This window comes from Cryptomeria japonica, chromosome 3, assembly GCF_030272615.1.
Source record: "Cryptomeria japonica chromosome 3, Sugi_1.0, whole genome shotgun sequence".
In the NCBI taxonomy this organism is placed as follows: domain Eukaryota; kingdom Viridiplantae; phylum Streptophyta; class Pinopsida; order Cupressales; family Cupressaceae; genus Cryptomeria; species Cryptomeria japonica.
The window spans coordinates 808,514,538-808,540,693 of NC_081407.1; the positions used below are offsets into that span (position 1 = coordinate 808,514,538).

Genomic DNA, 26,156 nt, shown 5'->3' on the forward strand with positions numbered 1-26,156 from the left:
TGAGTTGGTGATGAAATGAAAGATTGATGGTTGGTGGATTGTAGATCTCTAGCACTCTAAAGGTAAATGTAACCAGAATTCTTTCTTTGAATTGCTTGTTTGTTTTGATGAGTTTGGATGTGATAAGGTGTAGAGAAATCTGAGATGTGTTACAGATTTTGACTACCTAGCAATGAGAGGATTCACTCATGAACTAGTTTTAACCTGCGTAGATGTGTCTCTTAGGATGAGCTTATCCTAGATGTAGAAACAATCTAAAAGTGATGTGATGTGTTTGATTTCAAGCAATATCTAAAAAAGGAATCTTGGGACAAGAACCTCTTAATGTTTTGAGAGTTTTGGGATGAATTGATGATGGAATAATGATGTATGAATGAGATGATGGATGTTTTGTTTTCAACTTTAATAAAAACTTTGTGTTACAAATGGAACAAACTCTACTTCTTCCCTTTCAGGCGTTGGTGGCATTTCTCGAGCTGTGTTGTAGGTGATACAGATGTTTGGGAAGAAGTTGGGATTAATCTTTCCTCCTTGATTTTTGTGATAACTCAGAGCTCTATATTGCATAAAAGCTCTGCGGTTCAATGATTCGGAATCAAACTCGTTTGTTTTACCTTGAAGATAGAGACGCATGCGATGTAGAAAGACTCTATGTGAGACAAAGATTTGTCTATTGAGATAGAAGAATTTCCTCCTTTTGATCAAAGCCTTTGAGCTTAATGGTCTTCTTTTCAAGGTAATACTCTGATGACACTTCTTCTTTCGCAAGATGTGAAGAATGGTCATAAATTTTTGACTCTTTGTTTGTTTGCACTTTGTTTTTGGTATTTTTGGTTGTGTTGACAGATGTTGGATGAATACTTTGTTTTTGGGATTGATTTTCTGATTTTTCTTTGACAAGAAAACAAAGCAAGCACACAAACACAAGATTGTAGCCTCAAAGGCACAAATGAGTATGGGTCTAGATCAACCCAATCCTTGGACTTGTTTTTGACCCTTCCTTTAGATTTATTTTAAGGTGTATTTCCAAAGCCTGAAGTCGGCTCAATTCGCACTAGGTCTGTAAAACGAACACACTTCAAACACTTTTTATCCCTAAGGTCAAATGGCCAGTTGTGATAAATTTAGCCCACATCTTGATATTTCTTCGACTTTGGTACTACATACCTTATGAATCCCGCCATGGCAGGTAAGGATGTGATATACTAAGTCTTGCACGAGCATAACAAATAGATGATCCCTATGATGGGGGAGTCACCACTTTTATCAAGCCACAAGTGACTTTTCAAAAAGCTATGTTTCTACTCAAGGAAATATGTATGGTGAGTATCTTGGGAGCAAAACCATCTATGCTCTTGCACTAAATTATACCTCAAATATCCTCAATCAATAGAACAGGTGGGCTACTACTTAAAGGTGTTTAGTCATGTTCGATGGCTTTGGACATAAGTTCATTCTGCAGTGACTCACTTAAGAGCCTTGTAACTGGTGGTGGGGCCCATTTGTCCTTTCGGCCAGTTACACTGTAGGAACAGCTATACCCAAGGCTACAGCTTTCGCTCTCACCTGATTTCTATAGCGGCTCGAAGGATTTACCGCTCGAGGTCGTTCCCAAGAGTATCGATCCCTTGGCAGGCCTCTCTTAAAAAGATAAAATGTGAGTGTTACTAACACTTTTCTCTTGCACCTAGGACCACGAAAGCCAAGGGAGAGGATAGTGTGTGTTAGAAGTAGGACCACTCGACCAACTCTTTGCACAAGTGTGCCAAGCACGAAAAACACCTGTTCTTTTTAATCTATCATTGCAATGTGATCTAACTATTTGGAGATGTTGCTCCAACAATCATGGTGTTCTTTTTAATTTTCAAAGGCAATTGTTTGAGTAAACTAGAATTTGAAAATCCTGGTCAACTTAATGAAAAACACGTTTGCATGAAGTAAGATTGCTTTAAAAATGAGACAAGTTGATTGTGAATTTTATTTGCACCAAAAATGGAAGTGTGGATTGTGAGTTTTATCTTGATGCAAGAAATAAAATTTGCCTTGTTGATTTTAAGCACCAAAACGAAGTTTGTTTCCTAACTTGCAAAAAAAAAATAAAGTTGTTTTTGTATAAGTTTGTGGTTCTTTTTACCTTTGAACAATGAAATTCTTTTTAAGAGCCCCAAACAAATGTGTGATTCTTTTTCAAAAGCCCAAATTTGAAATGTGAAGTTAATTTTAAACCAAAATAAAAAGTGAATTCATTTTTAAAACCAACTTCAAAAACAAGTTAGTAAAAAATATAAATCTACTCTTTAATCTAATTTAAATCTGCACCAAAGAGAAAAATAGTTAGTAAAATCTGCCTATTTGGTGGGCTTCTACAAGCCTAAATTTTTTATTTTTATTTTTGGTTACAAGGTGATTTGTACAACGTTTTGTTACAATAGCGCTAGTCTGCGTTTGAACAGAGGCACTATTTAACACAAACGTATTAAAAGAAAGGGAAAGACAGAGAAGGGAAAAGCACTGAAACAGGGGGAATAGCGCCAAAATAATGCCAAACGCACCAAAACAGTGTCAAAATCGCAACCTGTGTGACATTTTCAACATTCAAACATGTTATTGGTTAAAAAAAAAATGATCTTTTTGGTGTTTGGATTCACGTCGGGTTCACCAAATGATGCTCTGCAAAAAGGATTAGAAAATCTGTTTGATGGCAACACACACAAGAGCACAAGAAACAAACGTTAGTGTTAGCAACAAAAGATTATCCTAAACAGGCATATCAAGAGAGATATTAAGCATGAAATAGAAAGCATATAAACATAGAATGAAATAGCTAATCAAGATGCTCATAGTTGCTCCTCCCTTGTTCCTCTCCTCTCCAAGTCCCAAATGAGTGTAGCTCTCAACTTTTAGCACTAGCCATGGATGCCATATGGAGATTCAAGATGGTTGAATATGATAAGCAAATACTATGCAAGAGTAGATAGTGATGCTATGAAAAAGCTCTATGCTAATGCCAGTATAACAACAATACTCTAAATGCTTCCCCTTTTGCTTGAGGAGAAGGGTTCTATTTATAGAAGAAATGGGGAAATGAAGGGTTAAGATTGAATGGTTTAATCAAGGGCCAAGTTTGAAAGTTGGGGATCCATGTGCACAATTGGCACCAATAAAATGGTGACAAGTGTCAACATAGGATTGGGTTGAGAGAAGAGGTTGGAGGCATTAAAGGCCTGAGAAGACCTCATGGTTATCTAGAAGGTAAGGGTCAAGTCTAAATTAAGATTACCCACTGGATTAAGAGTTAATCCAAGGATAAACCTTTGTGCAAATGTTTAAGAGATAATCATGGTCAAAGCATTAATGGCCTGATGAGACCTTTGGGTTGGGTAGAGGTTGAAGGTTGAAAGCCTTCAATGGTTATCAAAGACTTTGAGCCATTTAGTGGTTGAAGGTTGGAAGCTTTCAAAGGTTATCCAAGACTTTGAGGGTTAATTTGTTGAACACACAAAGCATTAATTGCTTTTCAAAGACTTTGGAGTCTTTGAGAAGTGACTCCAATTTGCTTAGGAATGTGACAATATTTAAGGGATGGATTTAGGCTAATTAGGAAGGGTTTAGAAGAATCTAGAAGGGGTTTAGGCATACAAGTGGATTTTGTAGGAAAATGCAAGTGGGAGAAATTTTGGTATTTTCAATTAAAATAAAATCATTTATTTCAATTAAATGGTGTAAGTTGAATTTGGATAAATATTTAAATAAATATTAATTTATTTAAATGAGAAAAAGAAGATAAAGCATTTAAAATGCTTGAAGACTTTGAGGGAAACCATTAAAGGCTTGAAGACTTTAAGGAAAACCATTAAAGTCTTAAGAAGATTATAGAAGGAAGCCATCAAGTTTGAAGACTTTAAAGCCATCAAGTTTGAATACTTTAAGGGAAACCATTAAAGGTTTCAAGTGGGTGAGGATAAAGGTGATTTAAATAAATTATTTATTTAAAATAATTGTGCAACTTGCTTTTGTAGGAAAATGCAAGTGGGTGGAGGATAAAGGTGATTTAAATAAATGATTTATTTATTTAAATGTGAGAGGTGGGATTTTGGGGGATTTAAATAAATATTAATTTATTTAAATGTGAGAGAACATTTAATTAAATAAATATGATTTATTTATTTAATTAATGGTCTGAATTTGGTTTAAGTGAATTAAATCAAATAAATTGAATAATTTATTTAATTAATAGGAGAATAGGGTTAAGATGAATTAATTAAATATTAATTTAATTAATTATTAATTGATGGTTAAATAATCAAATAAATACTAAGTATTCATTTAATTAAGTGGACAGATTTATGTGACTACAGTATCCAATCTTGGAAGTAATATTTACTTTTAATTAACAAGCTTCCTTATTTTTAGAAGCAACTGCTTTGAATTTGTCAAAAACTAGAAAGTTGTTCTTGGAGTAGTCCAAAATATATCCATCATTTCATTTGGCAACCGTACCACAACAATTTTATGCTGTAACCTTGAAGAATCTTCCATAGGACATCAGTTGCTCACAACAATTGCTATCTGAAAACTTTATGTGCTCGATACAAGTGACGCCAGAGAAAAATAATGAATGGTGTAAACCAAAGAAACAGGACTCGGGACTCGGACCCAACTCGGCATGGCTTACTCGTATCGGGACTCGGAGTCGAAACTCAGCTAGACTCTACAAAGTGAAAAACTCAAGAAATTGAGAGATTTTTAAGGATTTAAAACTTGTTTCATGCACCCTTTATTAAATACACCTTAAAGACACAATAACATCATCAAATAGAAGCTAATTTGATTACATACACAAGTATATATCAATCACATAAGCATAAATGCAAATTGTAGCTGAATGAAATAACAAACATAGATATATAAATATTGTCAAATGTATACAATATTACAAAACTCGTGGAATAAAAAATCCATGTCATCATATGATCAAATGAGATGCAAGCTCTTCCTTTCCAACTCTTGATGCACCAAATGAAAATATATGTTATTATATGGAGCCTAATCAGACTCCGAGGTAAAAATTTTCCTACTTTTATCGATGCTGTTTCCCTCCTAATTTTATGACGGGGGTTTGGGGGCAGTGCCCCCAAGTTGGGGTCAAGGGGCAGCGCCCCTGGTGCGCTCCCTGCCGCGATACAAGGCGGGGTCGAGGGGCAGCAGCCTGCGAGGCCAAAAGACTTATTATTATTTGATAAAGGCGTCGGGTGTTATTTTTCTATTGTTTCTCCTCACAACTCACTTTTCTCCTCCTATTTTGCCAAATGAATGAAATGAAGTTCACTTTTAGGGGCAAAGCAAAATATAAACAAAAAAAAAGAAGTTAAAAACATTTTAAAACATGTTTTTTTTTTTGTGTCTTTAAGTTGCCTTACGCCGGCCGAGTTTGGCGAGTCCTGGCTTTCAAACTCGGTGATTTTAGGCGAGTTTGGAAGATGGCAATTTTGGGTGATTTTTGGGGCCAAACTCGTCCGAGCCCAGTAGACTCAGCGACCCTCACTCGACTTGGGAATCGCCCAAACTCGGCCCATTTCTCTGGTGTAAACCTCCGCACTGTTTGTCAAAATAGCTTGATAATACATAAGTCTTTTGTTTAGAGTACAATTTGACAATTTTGATAGTGACTTCTTACAAGTGGGTTCATAATGGACTTCATCTTATAGATGAATAGAGTAAACGGTTTGCATTTTAGGTGGGTACTTATATATAGTATCTCCAATCTTTCTTTTGAATCCTGTTCATAGTTCAATCAAGCGATCCAATAAAAATCTGCAGTAAATGCCAAAAGTATTTTGAAAGAAAACTCAAGAAATGAGTATTTTACACGAAAAATGAAGAAACTGAATAAAAAAACGAGAGTTTGTTTACAATTAAACTGGTATTAGAAGAAAAAGCTGGTAGCCTCAGAAATTGTTCTGAGGCAAATAGAGGAAAAAAAAATGGCAATCCAATTCAGATCTGGATTGGAGACTGGGATATATTGAAATGTTTTGCTACTATGGACTCTAAACTTTTCTCTGCTTCTTCGTGACATGAATCTCCACAGTAATAAAGTCTTCCATGTATTAACATTGCCCAATGAAATAGCTCTAGAAAACAAAACTCTAGTATAAGATCAAGATCATCTAGAAAGGTTCACCTAGATAGATTTTGTTATGGAATTTTGTACGCTAAACTAATTAAGCATTTATTCTTATGACTGTTTAGAATAGATGGATAGCGTTTGTCTTTGAGAAGCATTATTAATATTTTATTGTCTGATTGGTATTCACTTTTGTATTAATGGGTAAACATAACAAAGAAAATAACATGTATAATATATTTTCAAACAAGAGGAACCCATTCTTGCACCTATATGTATACAGTGTAAACCTGACCAAAGTGGTTGGAAAACTGTTTACTTGCAGATCAGTGTAATGAGTATGACAGATATTCTGGTAACTGTTCATGGAGCTCAGTTGACTGACATGATCTTCATGGACAAAAACAGCAGTGTGATGGAAATGTTCCCGAAAGGATGGTTGGAACTTGCAGGAAATGGACAATATGTGTTTCAATGGCTCGCAAGTTGGTCAGGAATGAAGCATGAGGGAATATGGCGAGACAATGAGGGACCGGCATGCCCAAACCCCGAGAAAGGAAGTTCTCATTGCTTCGCTTTTTATAAAGATTTGCGCGTTGGCCACAATGAAACTTTTTTAGCAAGCTGGACAGCAGATGTCCTGCATAAGTTTAAGAACAGGACTAATCATTTGACAGACAATGGTTTGAGCAAGGAATTTATTCCTGTTACATGTCCTTGTGATCATGCAAATACTGATGACCATCTCATTTGAGTTTGATTCGGATGTAGACTTATATTTGAGATTTAATGACCTCATGGCCTCTTCGAAAAAATGCGGCAAACCAGTTCAAGGATCTTGGTTTTATGGAGCTGCCGATAATACCTAAATACCTCAGTGGTAGGTTAAGCCACCTTTCACACGGATTCAGTGATTTGTAGAGCACTGTTGCATTTTTCAGATCATTAAACTATTATTCGCCCCAAATAATTGTATTAATCAGAATGGGCTCAATGCTGGTTCTAATAATTAACAGGAAGCTCTCTTCCTGGTATAATTTGGTTTTTGCAATTTTGATGAGCTCTAAGTGTTTATTGAGATTGTGTAAACTCTATCAATAGTATCATACGAACATTCAAGATTTGAGTTGGCCATAATTTGATTCAGAAGAAGCTATTACTGGCCAGTATTAATTTAGTAAAATGTCAAACGTTGGTGATGGTTGCGAGAATATATGCCTTTAGTATCAGGATGTTTTAAGTTCAATACAACTAAGAGCTCTTCATCTTACATGTATGTGCAAAATTACTTCTACTGCAATAATGAACATCTGTATTTGATAACAAACACTTGGTGAGACTACGAATAAGAAACTGATATCCAACTGCCAAGACTGCAAATTATGCTAGCTTCAATCAACATATTTAGAATGGGAGTGTGACGACAAACTTTTAAAAAAAAAATTCTCTGTCTATTCATATATTTTGTAGCAATAGAATATTCATACATTTCATGGTATTTTGTAGCAAGGATTTTATTTTCTTTCTGAGTTTGTCTACTGACCTTTAAGATAAGATTCCCTTCCAAAAGGTTCAAAACTAGGATGGTGTGCCAACACGTCAATTGATCTTTACCAGCATAAGTATTTTTCTACAATAATAAGGAAGACTGTAAAGTTTGTAATGGGAAGGAGGCTCACCTGGAGAAAATTGTCTTTAAAATAGTTCGAGAATATTTTATGGGCTTGACATGCTACTTATATATCTCCTTGAAATTTTACATTATTTCAGTTGATCCTTAATGGAATGAACAGAGATGAATGCATATAAATGGGGCCAAATCCAACAAAGTCTAAGCAGCTAAAGCAAAGCCAAAAGGTGGAGGATACTTATCATCAGGATTTCCCAAAACATCGCTGGAGATAGAATCATCCATCAACTCCTAATTGATGAGAGCATCTTCTTCTTTAGGATGGTTAGATATTATCATCAGGATTTCACAAAACATCTCTGGAGATAGAATCATCCATCAACTCCTAATTGATGAGAACATCTTCTTCTTTAGGATGGTTACCCAAGGGTTGCTGAGCATGGATTGAAGAAATTGCCAACTTTAGGTGGGGAAATTTTCTTGAGTCAAGCTAGCCAAGAGCACTACCACACCCATGAGAAGAGGCAGAAGGTGGCTTGGAAGGCTAGGACCATCCCCCATGGACAACATTGTCTTTGAAAACTGGAGATTAAGAGCCATGGGAACCACAAGAACTGGATCAGCTATCACGTAGGTTGGCTACACCCACATTGACACCCTCAAGGAGGAGAGGAGGGATCTAGTATAACTTTGACAACAATGCAAGATCATTCTCCCAGTGGTCTAGTAGCTCTTGAAGATGAGCAACTTTACTAGCTTGCACCAAAATTTGCATAAGCATACTAGAGAAAATCATTGCTTTAGTATACAAAGAAAAGTGAGCATTAATAGAACAACCAAAAAGAAGAGTATTAGTTTCCTTTTGTAACATCTACCCGATTAATCACTAATAAGTATGCAAATTAGTGAAAAAACATGACGATAATGTAGATCTAGTCTAGGAAGAGTCAAGCATTTTACTTAAATTTTTACTTCTCAAACATATATAAATGATTCTAACTATCATTGCAGTTTGTACATGTCCATACAACACACTTTAAAAAAAATGTAAATATTTGTTACATGTAATAACATACATACATCAAGAATAAAAAAAAAGTCTGCAAGAGAAAACTAAGCAGTCTACGAGAGTATTCCACTCTATCAATTTGTAGCTCACATGGTAGGAAAATACATTAATACTTCTTCCTTCATAACTTGAAGGAAAAGAGAGAGAAAGAGATAGAGAGCATCATCGAGCCCTGTGCTACTCCAAACCTGACCCATCACCAAAGATCTAGTGGTATGGGGCCAACTTGCATTATGGGATCCAAGGTATTAAGTGTACTAAGTGAATCACTGTTGAACTAGGCCCCATACTTGCACGATAGAATCTAAGGTACTAAATGGATCATGTTGAGCTAGCACACCTATAAGGCTATATGTCCATGCAGCATATATCTAATGCACTCATCCATTAATACATTTATGTGAAGCAGAATATAAACCAATCCAAGCAATGCACTCATGGGTGTGAATCAATGATGAAAACATATAATGTCCCAATCATATCACAATGATATTTGGACAATTTATAGGATAGATAAAACAATGTCCAAAAGATAAATTCCATTCTGACATTAGTTCAATAATCTAATTTCTAAGGTAATAACATATACTGAATGGTACGCCAAAGGCTATTCCATATCCCATATGTTCCCTATATGCATTCGCTACTAGGTGTTATAGAAACCAAGGGTTTTATTTCCTCATTATTAATTCCATGGGCTCTAATGAAAGGTTGACAAATAAATTCATTAACCTTATTCATCATTATAAACTCATAAATGATGATAATCATCATTAAATTTACATAATCCATACAAATCAATTCACAGCATTTATTCTGCAGTTTGCAGCAGATGGGATAGCGTTAAAATGATCATCTCTTTCACATACCTTATCCAAACTTAAAATTTCAGGGCGTTAATTTGGTCATATCTTCACATACGTTGGTCAAACTTAAAATTTAAAAATATTCTGGAAGAGTGAGATGGCAAAGAACAAAACCCAGAAATCGTTTTACAAGAATCTCAAACACGCATGAACAGTTGTTTCTGAACAAAGTTTCAAGACTATTTAAGGTTTTTACAGTTGGCAACAATTCCTTTCTTTGAAGAGAAAGGGTTGCTATTTGAACAAAGTTTCAAGACTATTTAAGGTTTTTACAGTTTTAAGATTCCTTTACACTCCATGTTTCCCTCATTTTTTTGCGAGGAGACTTGAAACTTTTTTAGATATACATATAATACAATTTATTTAAATAATTCTACTGATGCATTCTAATCTTATGAATAGGCATAGCAGCAAGATTGACTGGATCAAGCAATAATATGATTTAGCTGAACCCATAATGTACATGATACAACTCTACATTCATTACTTGGCAAAGAATTTACAACACTTGCCTGTTACCCTTGCTGTTACAGTTAACAGCATCTATAGTATTTTGGAAACATCACATCGACCTCTCATATAATGCAAAATGGTAAATCGAATCCAATTTAGGATGTTTTATTGTTAAACTTCCTTTAGAGTTAATGTCTTAAAACAATCACAATATGGTTTATTTAGGTCACCACCAGGTGAGACCTCATTATAGAAGTCCACAATCGAATTGTTTTCCCAATTATCTCATATATTGGTCAATTTTTTTCTTACCCACGTTTCAAACATTTGACCAATATTAGTCTTCTCAATCTTTAACGACAGAAGATGAACTACCACCATGTTCCATACAATATCCTCTCTTTTGATATCGATTGTCAATTAATGACAGAATTTGGAAATGTTGTAGGTAATCTTGTACTTACGCCGATTTCAATTAATATCAATTATTTACTACTATCCAAGATTTCTATGTCTTAATGGCTAGACATTGCATCACTCCAATAAATCATTTAAGTTCGACCTAGACTAAATCATTCCTTGAGAAACTAACTAGCAAACTATTGCACAAACAATTTCGGAGTTCAAATCAAACTGCATGAATCGATGATTCATAAAATAGATTATGGAGAGAGTCTTGTTCTGGTAGCAGAAATCAACCAATCCTTTGTTGAGCAGTGATGCCTCTTCCTTCATGTTCAACACACGTCATAGCGTAATCCCAAGGCAGAGAAATAACCAAGAAGCAGCCCTGGTTCAAACCCCAAGCCCCACATTGGTCAGGCTCTCCATGCTTCTACAAGAAAATTCATGCATAGATTTTTGGTGCTTTTCCCATGCCTGTTTGATGTCAGCAAGACGTTTCTATTCCTTTACGTTTCAGTTATCTCATAGCAGTGTTAAATCTGATAGGTATTTTTGTAAGGACCTTAACAGCAAGGGATGGCTGAGCAGCTTAACGTGCGGTGCTCTAGAAAAGGTGAAGAAAGTAATTTGGCTCTAAGAACAAATAAGCAGGGCATTGAGTTCAGAACAAACATTGTATAAAACTGAAAATGACCTGCCTGTTCTTTAATGTCTGTAGTTGGACATAATTTTAAAGCTATAATTGGCTTCCATAACTGATTTTGCAACTAGTGAGATAGCCAGAAACTTCCAAGTTTCCAAACTCCACCATGCTGAAAGGGTCAAATTATCGTAGCGGGAAAGATCCATTCCAATGCTAGATATGGATTCCATAACAAAGATTTTGTAACCTGTGTATTAGTCAGATATTTCCACTTTTTGGAGAAGCCCAAAAGAGCTAGTTCAAATAAACTGATTTTCTCAAAGTCTTCAATTACGATTAGATAATGTACCCTCTCTTTTGAAAAAGAACAACTTAAAGAACCCATTATAGGATCAGATATAATGGAAAAGTACTTACATACTGTTACCAATCGTATAGTCTTCTCTCTAGATGGTGAATGAAAAAGCATTCATAATTTTCATGTCCCTTTCATTAGTAACTTTTTGCATGCCATCAGGCACAACAGAGCACGATCTGGAGCATTCATGGCAATTGTATCAAAACCCTCGACTAAATTAGGAGCTTTTGGGCTTTCTAACTGAGCTTTTCTCAACATAGTTTGAAAATTGAATTGAATCTTCTCATACCTCCTCCACGTTATGTCACATGCATGCAACATTGTGTAAGAATTCAAAGGCACGTGGTGGGGCTAATTTGAATTTAGTTTTTTAAAATTATTATATTTCAATTTTTCTAAAATAATTTATCTTTTCTTTTTCCAAAAGGGATACCAACATTGAAATAAAATATTATTTTTACTTTATTTTTTAAATAATATCTAATCCTTTTAAGACTCTACTGGTTGACTTTCCTTTTGATGGCCTTGCCTTGACCATCGTTTGTCGTAGAAGGAAGGGGAAATCTTCCTCACCCCTCAAACCCCTCCTCTTGACTTGGGTTTCTCCTCGTATTCTTGAGTTGAGGTGTGGGTTGTTGCTAATTTGACAAGGTCTATGTTTGTCTGTCAAGCCTTGTTTTGTTTTGGGTTTATTCCCCTATGTCATTTGCCACCGTTAGATTGTTGTATTAAGGGTCAACACCCTTGTTCTTGTTGCTTTCTTAATAAAAACAATAATCTTATTTATTTTTAGTAGAAGTAGTAATATATTAAAGTATAATATTTATTATTCATATTTATATTCACATTTATATGTGCATATGCAAACACTTATACCTATGTGTAAATTCAAATGCAAGAACCCATTTTTAAAAAATCTTATTCACACACAATTGACCTATCTACACGAGTTTAAGTGAGTGTGATGGTCAATCCCATCATGATAGGTTACCTCCTCTAGTTAGAGCCTTTATGAGATAGTCTCTCTCTCCAACCTAAGAGAATATAAATAGTCTTTTACGCACTTATGAAAACAAAATATTTAATCAGTCATCACCATTATACTTCAAAAGACACTTAATATTATCAATTGTCTTTTATAATTGCTTGTGATTAATACAATAATCCATTGATTAAACTAGCCTAATTGAATGGGATGTGACACCTTTCCAAATATTGAAGAGAATTTACACCCTAAAAGCATGCCAAATATAGGTATACTTGTTCTAAAGATAAGACCAATCTCCAAGTAAAAGCATATGCCAAGAAAAAAGAGCCAATAAAAAAGATCGAAGAATTCATAATCTAATTCCAAGCCTCTTGAGCTCTAAGACAAAAGCATAAGAGGTGCTTGAAGGATTTAATTTGCCCAGAAAATGGATAATGGGGATTGGGAACACTCACATGAGCCAAATGGCTACCTAAAGGAAAACCTTCATAAAGAATGCACCAAGCAAAGTTAGCCAATTTAGGCTCCAAAATTGTGAATCAAATGCATTGGAACTAGTGATGTTGAGTTCCAATAGAGGTTTGAAGCTACAATTGATGATATAGTTGATCCACCATAGGAAGATGGCAGAATAGTCACAAATAATCTTTGCGAGTCTTGTAATTTCGAAAGGTTGTAGCTGAGTACCACTTCCAATTCTTCCACCAAGGTTTAAGAGACCTAACCTAGATTTTATGAAGCATGTGAGGAGGCATATCATTAATCACAAATTGAAACATTTGTGTCTTGATTAGCAAACTTTATTTAGGCTAAGAAAGAATTATTAGTATCTCTATTGATAAAATGTGGCAACATGTGAATGCTTCTCTTGAAGGATTTCGAGGTACAGATCTATGATGCTTTGGCTAGAGGTTGGTTTTGACAATAGAGAATGAGAGATCACCAAATAGATTGTAAATTGGTAGAAAGGCCACTACAAAAGTCATTTCTCACATGATGAAAGGCTTGATAGTTCCCTAGGATTTTCGTATACTTTAGGTGACAAGTGTCCTAAATTTTGGTAATTTCACATATAATAAGAAGGGTACCAAAGTCTAGGCCTTTCCAACTTGAATGACTTGAAGGCATTCTAGAAACAATACAGTGCCTAACTAGAAGTTCCCAGGCTTTGTTGCCCTCCAACACTTCAACCACCTATTTAGCACATAGAGTAATGCATTGTCTATGGATCGAGAGCAAGTCAAGTTCTCAGAAGTGTGCTCAGTAAGCAACAAAAATCCTGGGCCACATGATGGAAACCATAATGTTCTTCACTAGTTGCCAAGAGGAAATCTCTTAGGAATTTTACAATTCATAAGTAAAAAGCCTCAAGGAAAGGATGATGTAGAGGAAGGACTTAAAACTAACATTCAATCCAAGTGTTCTTCAAGGTTAAACCAAGACTAAGACCTAGGCCCTCATTCCTAGACTTTTCTCACTAGGTCTACTTGGGCATTTTCGTTGGCAACTTGCACATGACATCTCAAACATTGGTCGACTTGCAACAAGGCTCTAAGACATTGACCAAGGTTCTTTCCTACTTTCAAACAATCCTAACAATGCATCACTCAAGTTCCCTTCACTAGTTTTTGTGTAAAAGACTACCCTTTAGGGCTAATAACAACACCGACCCCAATGTTGGTCCAAATTCCTCAGACAAGATTTTTAGACCTTCTCACAACACATTGAGAACCCTCCAATACCATACTACTATTATGCACAGCAAAATAAGGCACTTTTTTTTGTAAACCCTACTCCTCTTCTAGCAGTTTGACTATTTCATAGGGTCTAGTAATGGACTCGTGAAACAAACTCCCACGAGACAAAGAGTTGAAGTTTTCCCTTTTGAGGCATTATAAATGGCATTGGTATAGACCTCCCCACTAGTTTCCATGAGTTTCCAATGGTGGGAGGTCGAGTTATGCCTTATTCTCTATCGTTGGAAACCCTAGCCAGGGTTTTAACTTTTCAACACTAAATTGCAATATCTCACACAAATCACAATGAAATTCCCTCATACCAAAAGCATTAGAAAGATAGAAGCATTCTTCAACTTCTCTAATTGATTTACAGTCTGTACAAGGTCGTACTAATTGAGTTTCAGACTGTTACACACAGTAATTGCAAGATAGTACGTGCCAAAATGAGTTTTTTTTCATTCCAAAACTTCTCCAACTCTTTCCCGCTTGTTTAGAACTCCTTTACATTCATTTTTCATCATCCACAATCGCCCAACCGCCTTCTAACCTCCTGGTTAACAATCATGACAACTTTTACACCTTTGGTTGACAATAACATTTGCCAACATTGTGCAACTTTTGGCAACATTCACTCGTAAGCACTAAAACATTAAAAGATGGTCTACAATGACCCCAAATGGTCTCAAATGACCTTATTTTCTCAAAACAAACCAAAACAACTCAAAAAACAAAAAATTGCACCATGACACAAAATGCATCCAAAGATGCCCCCCTACATCAAAGGACCCAACAAGAAGAGCAATACACTTGTGTGGCTACCGAAACTTTTGAGCATATTTGATTAGAAATTGTTAGTGTGAAAAGAGGTATTATCAAACTATTTAGCTTTTAGCCTACTTATTAGAGTCTTATTCACACTACACTTAAAGTTCACATGGAGCTTATCTTAACTTTTGTCTCACCTCATGTAGACTCACCAATTGTCTCAACACTTTTCCATAGAGTCTTGCACTTGTTTCATATTTGGAGGGTTAGTCAAATTTCGACTCCTACCTTCTCACCTCTTCTTGCTCGTTTTTATAAAGAAGGCTCATTTGTACAATTTATATTATATGCTTATAATATTTCTCATTTTGCACATTTCTTATTTATGGAGAGTTTTGAGTTTGCAAGTAGATCTTGGATACTCTAACATGGCATCTGAGCAAGATCGTAACTCCTCTCCTTTTCTCTCTTGAATTTGTGAGGTTAATGGACATCAAGTTTCAAATAGTGTCTAATTGAGAAAAATTGATGTCAAGGTTGAATTCAAAGCAGGTTAGGAAATGAATTTTGATATATAGTACTTGACATTATAGAGACAAATGATTTTTTTAGGGCTATCAAACGATGGGTTGTACTTTAATTCATATAGTTTGTACGTTCTTATGACCTCCATACCATCTGTAGCGTCATAAAATTGCGACACTTGCAATTTCGATTGCATTTGGGTCTTCACGATGGCGGCGCAACATTGAACCTGAATGGAGACCTCGAAACCTGTTTACGACATCAAAAACTGCATCTTTTTGCACCTTGGCCTGATCCTCCTTGCACCCTGCTGTCCCAGGAGGTGGGACCATGGCGCCCAGCGCCTTGGTCCCTCAGGACCATGGCGCCTAGCGCCCTGGTCCCTGGCCCTATTTTGGGCCCGGTCTCTTGTTGGGCATCAGGTCTTCAAGTTTGCAATTTGGAAAATAATGCTCCTAGGTCGGCCTAAGGTTGGAAAAATTAGTCTCCTTACCCTAATTGACATGTATATAAACTACATTTCCCCTCCCAGAAAAAAAGGAGGAAAAGGAAAAGAGAGCGAAAAACATATGTGTGCAAGAGGCGGAAGCGATATTCAAACATTCAAACATTCAAGCATTCAAGCATTCCTTCAAGCAATTGAGCATTCTAAGTCTCCATTCAAGGCTAGGTGTTGCATTCAAGACAAGGATTCAACCATTGAAGAGGAGATCACCTACAACATACAACATACAACATCATTACACCTTCGCATGTAAGAATACAAACATTCTTACAACAAGGTATCAATACTTGATTACATTACAAACATTTACATTTACAACATTCTCATTTCTTGGTTAATTCCAAAACCGGGGTTTGACCTGAAGGCAAACCCCTAATCCCTAACCCCCCAATCGTCCTCTCTTTTCTGTGTGTAGGTTGCAGGTACGTGGCTGTAATTGAAGATCTGGAATCCTTGTGCAGAGACGAACAGATCCCCCTTCGTTTTGCGGATTTTTCGGAGGACCGTGTGCACTCCGGGCGCCATCGTCCCGTCAACTTTCGCTCAAACTTGCAGGACAACATTGTCTCGACATTTTACTGCTAATTTCAGGTCCGTAGCTTCATCCCGTGTCCCTATCTCCGTCTACAAGTGAATCTTTCTTACTTTTACATACACTCCTAGTTCAATCCTTCTATCTACATTCTTTACAAAAGAGGGTATCCTTGATGTCTCAACCCTTGAAACTCATTTAGAATTCAATCTTGCATTGTGTGGGATTGGATCTTGTGAGTTTCAACCCCTCTTTTGAATGTAAAGTCTCTCCTAAGTGAAAACCGTCAATCCTAGTGACCTCCTTTCTCTCTCCTTGGAGTGGGGGAACACCTAGGGTTCAATTTCCGCTTTACATTTTGGTGAACCCGACGTGAACATCCTAATTCTGATTATTCTTGGTTAGATCTAAAAAAAATAAATTGCTTCCTTAATTACATTTCCATGTTTGATCTTTTGCAAATTTTAGAGGTTAGTTGCATAAAAACCCTAAATTTTCTTTTTAGTAATTGAGCTTGTGAAATGTTTAATTGTTAATACTTGTTTCAGATCTACCCTTCTATTGCAAATTGTCAAATCATATTTGTGCTTTAATTCTGAAAGTTAAGTGGTTAAGTGTCAAAACCCTAATTTTTAAAACCCTCTTGATTCAACCTTTGACCGATGATTTCACCGATCAAAACACCTCCAAATCGGCTGTAACTTTGGATTCCGCAACAAAATCACAATATCTCTCATCCCTGAAAATTTTGAAAAAAGTTGCGAGGACTGTGTGCACCTCGAGCGCCATCGTCCCCGACATTTTTTCTGAGATTTCGGGAGCTAGATCTTACTGTATTTTTCTGCTAGAATCCAGAATCTTGGCTGATTTCATCAATTCTAACACTTTCAAAATTAAAGTCAAAGTTGGTCTAGTGATTGCTTGGATTAAGGCTTATAATCATTCAAAAATTGTTGAAATTGAAATTTTGTGTTAAAATTGTGTTTCTTACAGTCCTAAATCTGAAAAGTGTGTTGGCATTCATTCGAAGTTTCAGTGCTTTATTCAAATTTTTTGCAATTTGTGACTTTTGAAATTAAGTGTTTAATTGCAACAACTTTGATTTCTGCTTTCAAAATTGAATTTTGCATGAAATTGAGTCAACTTTTAAATTTCAAAGCTTGCATTGCTTTTAGTATTCCCTCTAAAATCATAAAATTCAAAATTTCAGTTTCCCTCTCTTTTTCAAAATTCAAATTTTGCACTCTTCAACAATCTTGGTAGGGTTCAATTTTGAGATTGCAACTTTAATTTGGCCTATCTATAGATCGTAAAATCACTCAATTTTTTCAGATTAGCTTTAAAATCATCATAACTTTCATCCCTGAAAATTTCAAAAAAAGTTGCGAGGACCATGTGCACTCCGTTCGCCACGGTCCCCAACATTTTTTCTGAAACTTCAGGAGATTGTTATGATTGCATTTAACAGCTTAAATCTAGGAGATTGGCTGATTTTATTGAAATTTGCTACCTCTAAATTCGAAAATAGATTCAAAATTCAAGATCTCAATTTTCAAGATAATAATTAAAATTAAGTGCTACCCCCCTTGGCCCTAATTTTCAATTGTGCCTACCTTTCTTGGAAGTTGTGTTTCCCTCTTCTTTCACAAAGTTCAAATTGGATAATCATTATCTCATTGTTCAATTTCGCCAACTTTATTCTCAAAATTCAAGATCTTCTCTCTCTCTTTCTAGTGCATGAGTTTTACAACAATAGGCCCTACTCACACTATTCCCGTTAGACGAAGCCTTAGAATTAAGTCTTTCCAAGGTTTAATTACCGAGGAGATGGAACCTAATTTGAATGGCCTTTTTAACGAGGACATGGGTAATTCCTCTAATCCTCTTAATGATGAAGAAGCTCTCCATGAGGTTTCTGTAGAACAACTTTCGAAATTGGATAACCAATTTGATGATTTTCAGCAATGGATGTCTCAAGAATACCCCGATAGTCAAGCTCTTTCATTAATTGAGGGTCTAAAACGTATGGTTCAAAGTGATAAGAATGGAATTGATATTTTACGAAGTATTGCACACATCGTGGATTCGAAATGTGATGCCTATGAAGAGTTGTGCCGAAACTTTAGGTCATACACAACCTCCTACTCAAGTCAATCATTCTACCCCTTTGACAACTTCTATTGCTACTATACCTACTTTTACATCAAACATAATGACTACTTCAATACAAAACATTCCACCTATGATCACCAGTCATGGGGGCAATCCTTCTTCTTCAATCAACCCTCTCCCTTCATTCAATCCGACTTCCTCATTCATTCCTTCAATGAGTGTCCCTATTACATCTCCACAAATGAACATGACGCAAGGGGGCAATTCATTTAACCATTCCATTCCTCCTTGTAGTGTTCCTTCTTTCCAATCATCTCCTATGACTAACTATCATAGTGTCCCACCACCTTACTCTCAATCAATACCTTCTTTCAATAACATAATACCTCCATCACAATCTAACATGTCTAATATGAACTCTTCGACTGAAGCGACCATTAACAATCTTGCACAAACTGTCTCTTCTTTACAACAACAAATTGCCTCTATGAATCAATCTAAGTTTAGTGTGCCCACATTTGATGTTGCGAGCCCACTTTCTCTTGACATTGTTCGAGCTATCCCTCCTAAGCATGTTGAAATCCCGCAGTTGGAGCTTTATAATGGTAAAGGTGATCCTCTAACACATGTTAAGACCTTTCAAACAATATGTACCGATTTTGCTCATGACCAAAGATTGCTTGCAAAAATGTTTACTAGAACATTAAGAGATAAGGCTCTACAATGGTATTGCTCGTTGCCTTCCTATTCTATTACTTCTTTCCAACAACTTGCAAATGCTTTTATTCAACAATTTCAAAACAATATAAGTCCTAAAGTTACTTTGATTGATTTAATGCATTGTAAACAAGGCGTTAAAGAAAAAGTGACTGATTTCATTGGTAGATATAAGCATTTGTGTGCTCAAATTTCTTTTCCAGTACCTGACAATGATATTCAAAGAATCTTTATTTCTAATTTACAAAAAGATATTAGAGAAAAACTTCTGTTTTCTGAGTTTACTTCTTTCCAACAGTTGTGTGCAACTCTTCACAATTATCAACTGACTGTGAGTCAAATGGAACAAGCAAATCCTATGGCTCTGAGTGATAAGGGTGATAGTAGTCAACAACCATTTGGGAAGTTTAAACCGAACAGAGAGTTCATTAAGTTCAATGAAAACATCACCAACAACAATGTGAATGCAGCATCAGGTGTGCCTCCTATTTCTAAGTTCTTCAAGAAAGAAAGAAAGAAAGTTTACTCCTTTGAATGAATCATTGCATAGTATTATGAATAAGTTATTGGAACAAAATGTGCTTACTCTCCCTCCTATAAAGCAAATAGATCCTGCAAAGATTAATTCACCCTATTTTGATAACAAATCTATTTGTCAATTTCATCGTCAACCTGGGCATGATACTGAAAAATGTTTTGCTTTAAAGGGTAAAATTCAAGATTTGATTGATAATAATACTATCTCTGTTTCAGGTGTGAATGATAAAGGCAACACATCTGTAGCTCTTCCTAACCAAAATCTTAAGATTTTTACTGATCCATTACCTTCTCACACCTCTAATGTGATTGAGACTAATGATTCCTCTTTCTCACCTGATGGTCTTGTGTCCATGACTCCGAATGTGATTAACTTTGTAGAGCAGTAGAAAATCCCTAAAGAACCTTCCATCACATTTGATTCCAGTGAAACTATCAGGGCACCTGATGGTCCTTTATATATAGTTGCAAAAGTCAAGAATACGCCTTGCCGTGGAGTGCTTATTGATCCTTCTTGTATGGTTTATGTCATTACTGAAGAATTTCTTTTTACTTTGCAATTGAATCAAGTGATCTATGACAAAACAAATGTGGTTGTGAAATTATTTGATGCATTTTCTTCTCCTGCAATTGGTTCTATTACATTACCTATTGAGGTCCATAACAAATCCCTTGATGTGAGCTTTGCTATTATCCCATCGTCCGAACAATTTCGTGTGAAGCTAGGCTATCCTTGGCTATCTTCCATGAAAGCTATTGCTTCTCCTATTCACAAGTGTTTGAAATTTCCCCATAATGGTGAAGTTGTTACTGTCAATCATAGTCTCTTTAAACCAGCCGAAAGAACTTCTAGCGTTCCTGTTGATTATTTTTGGCCTAAACAATTTCAATCTCTTCCACCGCGAAGTGATCATCTTTTCAAGTCTTATCAAAAGTGGAAAAAAGATATGATCCTATCTCTAAGTGAACCTAGAACACCAAAACTTGATATTCCTATCATTCTTGAGAAGGAAGTTCTTCCTTTGAAAGATAAAACTAATGTCTTTCCTCAAGAAGATTCCCAACCCATCCCTATGGATGTGACTATGCCTATGTCTAATAAACTTTCTAAAGGTAGACCTATACCTCCTCGTCATGTTGGACTTGGTCTCCTTCCTAAACTAGATATTCCTCCTTTATATGGAGCAGTTCCTCCTCCTTCCTCTTATAGAGAGAAGAGACCTTCCTCTTCTCCTATTATTCAACCTAAGAGACCACAACCTAAACACCCAAGTGATAAGGATGAGAACATTTCTCCTCCTCAATCTTCTCAACTTCCTATTAAGACTAGACGAAATCGTTCTGCGCACGAACGCCGACGAAAGCGTCGTCTTAGAGCTCGTGCAACTGTTTCCCAAACTTTGCAATCCCCAAAAACACCTTCAGCTAGTATTATTCCATTTTCTCCTCAGCCGAAAATTGAGCCAAAATCTCCTAAACATAAGATGCATGATGGTTTTGATCCTGTGTGAGTTAAAGATCCTATTTTTATAAATCTTGATGATGATATAGATGAAAATGTTATTCATGATGAAAATGTTACTCCTCTTTCTTCTGATAGTGAATATGAATATGTTGATATTGATAACCATTTATCTAACGAATTTTCTAAAGCACTTATCCTAGCTCCTAGACAAGAACAATGTGGCTTGGAACATGAACATAGCCCTTGTTTGGATCTTGTGATAGCTCCATCTGCTGTGTTGGATGTTCCTCCTCTAGCGTGTTTCCTGCCTTCCCGAAATATTGATTAGCAAGATCGGGGGGTGGATGACGTGCTAGACTAGTTCATTAGCATAGCAGACTCTCTCCTCCTCTCTTGATCTCTTTTGTTACTTCTTCTATGTGTTATTTTCATTCTTCTATTTGTTGTCCTTAGTGTTGTTTACTTGAGGATGATGCAAAGCATTGAGATCTCTTTTGGTCTCTCTCATGTTGACTTCTATGTGTTATTTTCATTCTTCTATTTGTTGTCCTTAGTGTTGTTTACTTGAGGACGATGCAAAGCATTGAGATCTCTTTTGGTCTCTCTCATGTTGACTCAACAGACACATGTGTTCCCTTCTTCTAGGTGACCTTCCTTGATTAGGGAATGAAGAACAATTATGCATACATACATATGATATACATGAATTATCATACAGCATACTGACCCCAAGGAAAGCGAAGTCACCTCATGCTTTGTGTTTTGTGTCTATTATCCTTGGGTTTATCTCATACCTGGGGGCTAAATCTTTGTGATAACATGCTCCTTTCCCTTCTCATTTCTTATGTGTATCACTACCTTAAAGCAATCACCCCCGATGAGGCGTGTGCGATCGCTTTAACGTAGGGGGCATACACTCCGTTCATATCTCTTCAAGATACTTGAAAATTTCTTGGCGAACTTAGCTTTGCCTTGAAAATTTTTGGTATTTTTCTTGCATGACTCATAGTGAGGGAACCTTACTATTGACAGTCATGGTTCTCCCTCGTGATCTTCCCTTTTACTTTGTCAATCGAAGTCGTAAGATCCTTAGTCCACTGGGGGCTTGGTGTATCTTGCCTCCTTGACATGGTGAAAGTCTTTCAATGTTGTTTCCTTGTACTTTACCGGAAGTATGGGCGTACGCTTATACTCCCGCTAAAGTGGGGGCTAAATGTAGCGTCGTAAAATTGCGAGACTTGCAATTTCGACTGCATTTGGGTCTTCACGATGGCGGCGCAACGTTGAACCTGAATGGAGACCCCGAAACCTGTTTACGACATCAAAAACTGCATCTTTTTGCACCTTGGCCTAATCCTCCTTGCACCCTGCTATCCCGGGAGGTGGGACCATGGCGCCTAGCGCCCTGGTCCCTGGCCTTATTTTGGGCCCGGTCTCTTGTTGGGCATCGGGTCTTCAAGTTTGCAATTTGGAAAATAATGTTCCTAGGTCGGCCTAAGGTCGGAAAAATCAGTCTCCTAACCCTAATTTACAAGTATATAAACTACATTTCCCCTCCCAGAAAAAAAGGAGGAAAAGGAAAAGAGAGTGAAAAACATATGTGTGCAAGAGGCGGAAGCGATATTCAAACATTCAAACATTCAAGCATTCAAGCATTCCTTCAAGCAATTGAGCATTCTAAGTCTCCATTCAAGGCTAGGTGTTGCATTCAAGACAAGGATTCAACCATTGAAGAGGAGATCACCTACAACATACAACATACAACATCATTACACCTTCGCATGTAAGAATACAAACATTCTTACAACAAGGTGTCAATACTTGATTACATTACAAACATTTACATTTACAACATTCTCATTTCTTGGTTAATTCCAAAACCGGGGTTTGACCTGAAGGCAAACCCCTAATCCCTAACCCCCTAATCGTCCTCTCTTTTCTGTGTGTAGGTTGCAGGTACGCGGTTGTAATTGAAGATCTGGAATCCTTGTGCAGAGATGAACAGATCCCCCTTCGTTTCGCGGATTTTTCGGAGGACCGTGTGCACTCCGGGCGCCATCGTTCCGTCAACTTTCGCTCAAACTTGCAGGACAACATCGTCTCGACATTTTACTTCTAATTTCAGGTCCGTAGCTTCATCCCGTGTCCCTATCTCCGTCTACAAGCGAATCTTTCTTACTTTTACATACACTCCTAGTTCAATCCTTCTATCTACATTCTTTACAAAAGAGGGTATCCTTGATGTCTCAACCCTTGAAACTCATTTAGAATTCAATCTTGCATTGTGTGGGATTGGATCTTGTGAGTTTCAACCCCTCTTTTGAATGTAAAGTCTCTTTTGAATGTAAAGTCTCTCCTAAGTGAAAACCGTCAATCCTAGTGACCTCCTTTCTCTCTCCTTGGAGTGGGGGAACACCTAGGGTTCAATTTTCTGCTTTACACCATCTACATCAACATACCTTCATTTTGCATCAATTATCTCGATTTTTGTGTCATTGCTTGGCCTCTTACATAAGCAAGTATACACTTATTCTTTTTATATATTGTCTTTTTTAGGGTACAACTTGCATAAGTGTGATGTTATCTTGCACAAGTCTAACACCTACAACCTTATCATTCATTAGGTCAAATGAAACATTTTGTTCACCTGTGTGCTTTTCCATCTTCCATCATCGACCACTGCATAGGGAGAATATTCAACAAAATATTCTATTGACAACCGAATGGAATAATCCAACACATGCATATGCTAACATTAACACCTTTTCCCCCAAGTTTGGCCCCTTTGTTATTGGCTTGTTTCATTTTTTGCCTCAACTTTGGGAGGCTTTTTCATGGGCATGCAAGCATCTTCTCTGTGTATTTTTTTCATTTTGTGTATTTTTACATCCTCTATTAGTGGTTTGGCCCAAAAATGTAATTTTTTTTTCAAATTTATACTTCTTAGAGGACACCCTACATAGTTTCTATTTTTTGAACTTTAGAAGGCTCATTTGGGCTCATACAAACTCCTTTTTGGGTCCCTTTGTTTTGAATCTGCATAATTTTTTAACTCTATGTAGTGGTGGTGTTATAACTTCATGACTGCATTCCAGAATTTCATATTTTGAATTTGCCTCTTTTGAGGAATTGTACATCAATTCCAATTTGTAATGCACTAAAATAAAGTGCCATATGATGTTTTCAATAATGGAGGTTTCACTTTTTCTTTTTGTCCTTTTGTTGAGGTTTGAAATGCATACTTGATATATATCTTTTTTGTCCACCTCATGACATAAAACTTGTAAGAACTCTACAAACAACAAAGTAATAATGTAAATGACTAATATAAAGTGCCACAAAGCTAAACGTGTGTTCCTTAGGGAGGGAATGTTGTCCTTAACATTTAATTATAAAGTGTAATGCGAGGGAGGGGGTGGGTGTGTGTAGCATCTTGGATTTGTCATCATAGCAATGGATTCTTGTGATTCTAGCCTCATGCATGTGTGCCATGATGCACACCCTTTTTTCAATTTCTTGTACATTTATTGACCTAATGTTGAGTCTATATTTATGTGATGTCTTTGTGCCCAATTTTAGTTGGTTTGTCAATACCACTTACTCATCAACATTAAGGGGGGAATTACGACGTGGTTATGCTAATGCTTCCTTGTTTTAGTGGAGTGGTGGAGGAACCAAATGGACATCACAAACTTGTAAAGGGGGTTAGACCTACTCTTTTTTATCTCTCATATTGGAGATTATTTTAGTGAATCACATTTGTGAGATTTTAGTTCTTATGTATAGCACCGAGTACTTTTTAATAGTGTACTATAGGTCACTTGTGTTTTTTTTATCGTGTTCCTTGATCATAGTTTTCTAAATAGTATTGACTTTGGGCATACATCTCTTCCATGAGTTTGTCCAAATTGTATGGAATTTTCATATTCTGAATCTTCATTTGTACATGAGTAGGTCTTATTTGGCCATGTAGTCGAGACTCATTTTTCAATGATTAGTTTATTCCCTAAGTATCACTTGGGGGTGGGGGTTGTTAGTGTGAAAAGAGGTATTATCAAACTACTTAGATTTTAGCCTACTTATTAGAGTCCTATTCACACTACACTTAGGCTCACTTAGAGGTTATCTAGGCTTTTGTCTCACCTCATGTAGACACCAAGTATCCCAACACCTGTCTATAGAATCCTACACTTGTTTCATACTTGAGGGATAATTAAAGTTTGACTCCTACCTTCTCACCTCTTCTTTCTTGTCTTTACAAACAAGGCTCATTTGTACATTTAACATTGCATGCTTATGATATTTCTCATTTTTCACATTGATTATATCTTTAGTGTTTTAAGTTTGCAAGCAAATCTTGATTTCTCCAACAAAAAGAAGTTGGAGCATCCAAATCAAATAATTAACAATTTTGTCCCCATCCAAGTGTAATGACCTTTCAATTTTATATATTCCACTCAACTTCTAATGAGGACATGGATGTGGTGATGTTTCAACTTTATTTGGAAATGCATAAATGGGCTTAACTCAAAGCCAATAAAGAGAGTGGTAGAAATACATCTTTTTCAACGATTTTGTGAAGCTTTGGCATACATCTCGTTTGATGAATTTGCTAAAAAAAATCAACTATCATAAATAAAATCTCATGGGAAAACATGTCTCCACAAGTTTTCTAAATAGTATTGACTTTGGGCATACATCTCTTCCATGAGTTTGGTCC

General features: G+C 36.3%; 1 protein-coding gene across 3 annotated transcripts in view; it reads left to right on the forward strand.

Annotated features, from left to right (window-relative positions):
* The window catches only part of LOC131054363 (uncharacterized), a 34,182-nt gene extending 26,936 nt beyond the window's left edge, over nucleotides 1-7,246 (forward strand). For all 3 annotated transcript variants that reach the window (XM_057988861.2, XM_057988862.2, XM_057988864.2), the window contains exon 3: nucleotides 6,453-7,246. In XM_057988861.2, coding sequence (XP_057844844.2) covers nucleotides 6,453-6,881 — 429 coding nt within the window. In that variant the 3' untranslated portion in view covers nucleotides 6,882-7,246. The remainder of the gene's footprint in view (nucleotides 1-6,452) is intronic.
* Nucleotides 7,247-26,156: the final 18,910 nt, after the last annotated feature.